General features: G+C 44.9%; 1 protein-coding gene across 1 annotated transcript; it reads right to left on the bottom strand.

Moving 5' to 3' along the window:
* Window positions 1-385: 385 nt before the first annotated feature.
* Window positions 386-2,632, bottom strand: LOC102843542 (granzyme H-like). Its single transcript, XM_006903059.1, has 4 exons — window positions 2,532-2,632; window positions 1,966-2,101; window positions 1,517-1,771; window positions 386-547 (listed from the first exon to the last, which is right to left on the bottom strand). Exons 1-4 carry the CDS (start codon window positions 2,630-2,632, stop codon window positions 386-388), a joined length of 654 nt encoding a protein of 217 aa, XP_006903121.1.
* Window positions 2,633-5,612: the final 2,980 nt, after the last annotated feature.

Below are 5,612 nucleotides of genomic sequence, written 5' to 3'. Positions count from 1 at the left end.
AAGAATATGATTCAGAACATGATTATGTTCTAGGTCTGCCTCAATGAGGATTAAAAGCCCAACAAAGCAAAAAAGGAAAAGGAAAGAATCTCATTGCCTTCAAGAAAGAACTCACCCATACCTGATCCTGCCCTGGGTTTTCAGAGGGTATAAATTGCACTGTAGGTGATTGTTCATCTTTCTTCATTGGGGCATTTGGTAGATTCGAACCGCCTACATTTGGTTTGGCACTGTAACTCCTTACCCACTAGGTCTCCAGAGCTCCCCTATCTAGAATTGCTGTCTGCTAAAAAGCTAAGTGAATAATGAATACACAATCATTTCCTTGCAGTTAAGACACATTTATTCAGGTTCTTGCCGTTAAGACAATCAAGTATAGAGGGGCTCAGTGTGATTCTTCCAGGTGGAGACCTTTAATTGTTTTCTTTATCCAGGGCAAGAAACTGGAGATTTTGGTGAAGACACGTGGGGGAGTTCCTTTTTCACTTCCATAGGAGACAATTCCCTGGGCCACATTTCTGCAAACCAAGGGGCCTCCAGAGTCTCCCTGGGAACACAGAGAGGAAAGGCTGAGTTAATTTTTCTGCCTCCCTCTAGATTCTGAGAGAAAACTGTCTCAATGGGATAAAAAGGGTGGGGTTTATAGGCTTCCAGGGTGTCAAAATCTGGTGCTTGACATAATTGTTGTTTCATGCCTAGGTTGTGATTTATCTCCTTCCCCAACTTCAGGACTCTTGCCTTCTAAGAAGTTGTGGAACTTTGCTTCCAGGCTACTGTTTAGGGAAAGGCAGAGGTTGATGGAAGACAGTACATTGAGCAGGGTGATGACAGCTCTTGAGTATTTACGTGGTTTTGATTGTTCAATGTGGAGGGAGAGCTTTCCTTGTATGTGTGCTCTAGGTGGGCAGGGCAATGATCTCTGCTTCCCCCACATTAAATAAAAGAAAAAAAATTCAAACCAGTTCTGGACACCTCAGTTCATAGTAATCCTAAATGTTATAGAGTCCAACTGCTCACTGGGCTTTCTTCCCTAAAAAGGTTATGGAACATCTTTGAGAAGGTTCAAACTACAGATGTTGAAGGTAGACGCTGAATGGAAAGTCTTTGTGCCTTAGGGATGTTTGAGGTGACATGTTATTGTTTTGCTGTCAAATGTGAATGACCCATAACTGATTCTCCAGTGATGTTTTAGAGATGTTGAATTGCAGAGGAGGAGATTTCCTGTCTTTCTACTGAGGATCACCTTTGGGACTACAGTGATGTTTCTTACCACTAGGCAACCTATCCCTTTGCGATAGAATAAGGCATGACAAATTCATCTTTCTTGAGGAACACATTTCTGACTTATCCCAGGGAAACTCACAGAGGCCTGTGTGACTAGGTAGTTTGGTACTCTTGTTATCACAGAAAAGTGGATGAAGGCATTCCCCCTATTGCTAGCAAGGACCTTTACATCCCATCTCTTCCTGAAACATCCTTCTCCCCAGAGCAAGGCCAGGCTAAGGCTAAATCTCACCTTAAAGGAACACATCTGTTTCTGAGGGTCTCCCACGCACAGCTGAGTTATCCTGTCATAATTTGGGTAGAGGCGTCCACACTGGTAGTGCTCTTGAATGATAAGATCCACCTCATGCAGCTTGTTTGTTGTGTCATTTATATTGATCCGTCCCCAGCCAGCCACACTGCAAATCTGCCCAGGTCTCACCTGGTCACTTTCTCCAGGCAGGGGGAGCAGGCCCACAGCTGGAGTCAGTTGGGCCTTTTTCTTCAGCTGATGAAGGAAACAACAAAGTCCTGGTCACTCAGAGCCTGTTGTCCTCCAGACCCAGATGGGCTGTACTTTATCCGTTCTTCCTTCAGGGCCTGGGATTAGTGAAGCAGCCAGGAAGAGAAAGGCAGGGGTCATGGTGGAAGGAGAAAGTTCTTGAATCCAATGGAGCAGGGACAACAAGGAGTATGACTCACCTGTAGTATCGTGATGTCATTTCTACCAGTCGCATTGCTAAACTTAGGGTGCATGATCACTTTTTTCACAGGAATTATTTGCCATGTCTTTTCTTGCCGATCAATATCATGGGCCCCCAGGATGACATACCTGGGGCTGTGCAGAGAGTATAGAAGAGGTTCTCAGTACTGGAGCCCTAAAGCAGGTTGGGGAGGGGAGGGCGGCTGCTGAGGGAAATGCTGGAGGGAGGGACCCTTCATCTTGAGCTTGCTGAGCCTTTGATTTCTGTGCAGCTTGTAGGTGGTTGTGGAATTCTCTTTTGCCCTCAGGTCATATGAAATGGCTTGACCATTCCTGCTCTCAACCTCCACTGTCTGCCTGAAATAACCAGTGAGGTCCTTCCTTAACCTCTTCTACTTGCCCCATTCTCTGACATCATGGGTAACATGTAGACTCACTTTTCACCACCTCATCCACTCTCAAATGGTTCTGAGGATGAGAACTCTAGGGACTGAGTTACACCCAGATAAAGTAGCTACCCCGTGTGATAGGAATGTGAAGAGTCCTTGGAGGTTCCACACCTCACCTTTCCTGGACATGAGCTGCTGTCAGGACAATATCTTCTTCCACAAGGAAACCACCACTTGCTATCCAGTTGCCATCATAAAGTAACCACACAAGAACCATGTATGGTCGTGAATGAGGTTGTGCTTCATTACCTCCAATTATCTCCTCTTGAAAAAAAAAATGGAAGATATGAGGAGTGTGCATCCTACCTGATGATTGAAGGTAGGATCAGCTTTGCCCTGTAGTTGTTGGGACAAGTGAGTTTTCCTGGACTCTCCCGAATGCAATCCTTATTGCTTGATAACATGCCCATCCCTTCAAGTCTCAATTGACTCTACTAAAACCTGATAGTGCTTGTTCTGGACATCTCATATTACACACATGGATTGTGGGGACAGACCTTGTTTTCAAATTCGTAGAATCCCAGAGAATCATGGAGAAGAATCCCTGCTTTTCTGATTCACCCCGGGTGAGCTCCTACAGGACTGAGTGACTCCCCAGCTTGGCTATTCCAGTCCTGTTATTCCAGCAGAGCAAATGAAGGCATCCCCCTATTGCTACCAAGAATCTTCAGATCCCAGAGATTCCTGAAACATCCCTGGCCCCAGAGACAGGCCAGGCTAGTGTTAAATCTCACCTTAAAGGAAGCCATCTTTTTCTTCAGGTTCACCATGCACAACTGAAAGGCATTGTTATAATTCTTGAGTCAGGATAGGGCTGGTGCTGAGGGGAAATGCTGGAAAGAGGGGCCCTTGAGGTTGAGCTTTGGCTTCTCAAGAAGAGCATTGAAGGTGAGCAGTTGTGGGATTCTCTTTAACCCTCAGTTCATATGAAATGAATTGATCTATACCTGCTGTCAACCTCCACTGTCTGCCTAAATCCTCCAGTGTGGTACCTCTCTGATCTTTCCCACTTGCTCCAACCTCTCCCTTCATAAGCTACATGTTGACCTTCTTTTCACCACCTCATCCTGCTCACTAATGGTTCCTCTGATGAGACCCCTGGGGCCTGTGTTGTAGACAGCTGCAGGAGCTCCCCTGAGGAGCAAATATGGAAATAGAAGTCTTTGTGACATCTGCCCCTCATCTACCCCTGCAGTGAACTCCTATCAGGACAAAGTCTTTTCACACAAATATTTCACCATAACTATTTTTGACTTCCCAGTTAGTCAAATGAAAAAATGCCATGTATGAACTTGAATTGGGCTTTGCTACATGACCTCCAAAGATCTCCTCATAAGAAAAAAATGGATGATAAGGTGACTGTGACATCCTACTTGATGACTGATTAAAGGGTCAGCATTGCCCTGGAGAGGCTGGGGAAGATAGTTCTTGATTCTCCTCAAAGATGGCTTTCTGGCACAATGACCCATTCCCACCGTCATATCTTAAACCGTCCCTCTTAAAAGTTGACAGTGCTTGTTCTGGGGAGCCGACATTAGGTACATGGATAGAGGGTTGCATATCTCTAAGAGGGCAGAGTTATCTTAAAGCATCCTGGATAAGAATCCTTGGACTATTCTGTGTGTGTTTCCTGACCTGACTGAGCCTCTACTAAGTTTGTGGTATTTTCTTTTTTTTGTCCCAATTTTGTTTTATTGCTTTTTGTGTGTACTGTCAAATCAGATCTGACTGGTACAGGAGGAGATTTACCCCTTCTCTTCCAGCAGAGCAACTGGTGGATTTGAACTACATACCTCAGTAACTGCAGTGCAGAGTCTTGCTAGTAGGCCACCAGAGCTCCCTGGTATTTTCTAATAATATACCCTTATGTTTACAGAGTTAGATTTTAGAAATGTCTTAGGCTTTTCAGAGCCTATTACATGTTGGAACTTCAGTACATCTTTTTATGATTGTTCCCAACAAGCCTTGCATGAGACTTGGCATGAATTATAGTAGTGGGAGTCAAAGCCAAAAGACTGTCAGGAATGTTGACTACAAAGACAATGGAGTAACCAAAGCCTAGGGAGGCAGAGGAGGCAGAGTTGCTAACTAGAAGTAGACTGTAAAGGAGATTGTTGTTGTTGCTATGTGTCGTTGAGTAGTTTGCGATTCATAGCGACCCTATGTACAACAGCCCTAAACCCTGCTCTACCCTGTGCCAATCGCACTATTTCTAACACTCCCATCCGGATTACCCCAGTCACGGAATCAATCCACCCCATAGAGGGGCTTCCCCTTCTGCACAGTCCCTCTCCACCCTCCCAAGCATGATATCCCTCTCCAAGGACCTGTCCCTCCTTACAACATGTCCAAAGTATTTCAGATGAAGCCCCAGAATCCTTGCCTCCAAGGAGTAGCCTGGTTTAACCCTCTCCAGGACGTATCTCTTTGTTTTCTTGGCAGTCCATGGTACATTCAGTATTCTTCTCCAGCACCACAGCTCAAAGGCATCAATTCTCCTTCTATCCACCCTAGTCATTGTCCAACTATCTGATGCATAACAAAGTGATTGCAAAGACCATGGCCTGTATCAGATGCACCTTAGTCTCCAGAGACACAGTGTTGCTCTTTGAGATAAATTGCAACTTGAATCTCTCCCGGTCAGGTGAGCACTGAACCTGGAGATGGAAGTCAAAGACAATGAAATGATTTTGACACCACAACTCTAATAGCACAAACGTTGTTGTTCTTGATTATTAACTTTGAGTCAAGCATGTCTCATAGTGACCTCATGACATTTATCAAAGTTCATAGAGTTTCCAGAGCCATGTTATTTAGGAAGTGGATAGCACTCCTGCTTCCAAGCAAGTCATAGTATGTTATTGTTGTTATGTGCCATTGAGTCGGCTCTGATGTATAGCAACCTTATGTACAGCAGCTTTGAATGCTTATCTGTCCTGAGCCACTCACTAATTCTGACACACTAATCCCCATTACCCTAGTTACTGTATCAGTCCATCTCCTCTGGGAGGAACTCCCTCACCAGTGCTGAGCATGATGTCCTTGTCCGTGGACCCTTCTCTCCTGGCCACATGCCCAAAGTGAGACAGAGCTTCAACATCCTAGTCTCCAAGGTGATACTTGTTTTCACCCTCTCCAAGACAGACCTATTCATTTTCTTAGCAGTCCATGGGATGTTCAAGACTCTTCTATAGTAT

Source organism: Elephantulus edwardii, unplaced genomic scaffold, assembly GCF_000299155.1.
Source record: "Elephantulus edwardii isolate Elephantulus edwardi_28Jun2011 unplaced genomic scaffold, EleEdw1.0 scaffold00503, whole genome shotgun sequence".
Taxonomy (NCBI): domain Eukaryota; kingdom Metazoa; phylum Chordata; class Mammalia; order Macroscelidea; family Macroscelididae; genus Elephantulus; species Elephantulus edwardii.
The sequence above is the reverse complement of the archived record's forward strand: the minus strand, read 5'-3'. Positions and strand labels throughout refer to the sequence as shown.

What these genes read in the sequence shown, in the direction of transcription:
- LOC102843542 (XM_006903059.1), bottom strand. Translation starts at nt 2,632, where the DNA reads ATGGTTCTTGTGTGGTTACTTTATGATGGCAACTGGATAGCAAGTGGT. An exon ending in GCAGCTCATGTCCAGGAAAG is followed by an intron (nt 2,102 to 2,531) that starts GTGAGGTGTGGA and finishes CTCTCTGCACAG; the next exon opens with CCCCAGGTATGTCATCCTGG. An exon ending in AACAGATGTGTTCCTTTAAG is followed by an intron (nt 548 to 1,516) that starts GTGAGATTTAGC and finishes CTGTGTTCCCAG; the next exon opens with GGAGACTCTGGAGGCCCCTT.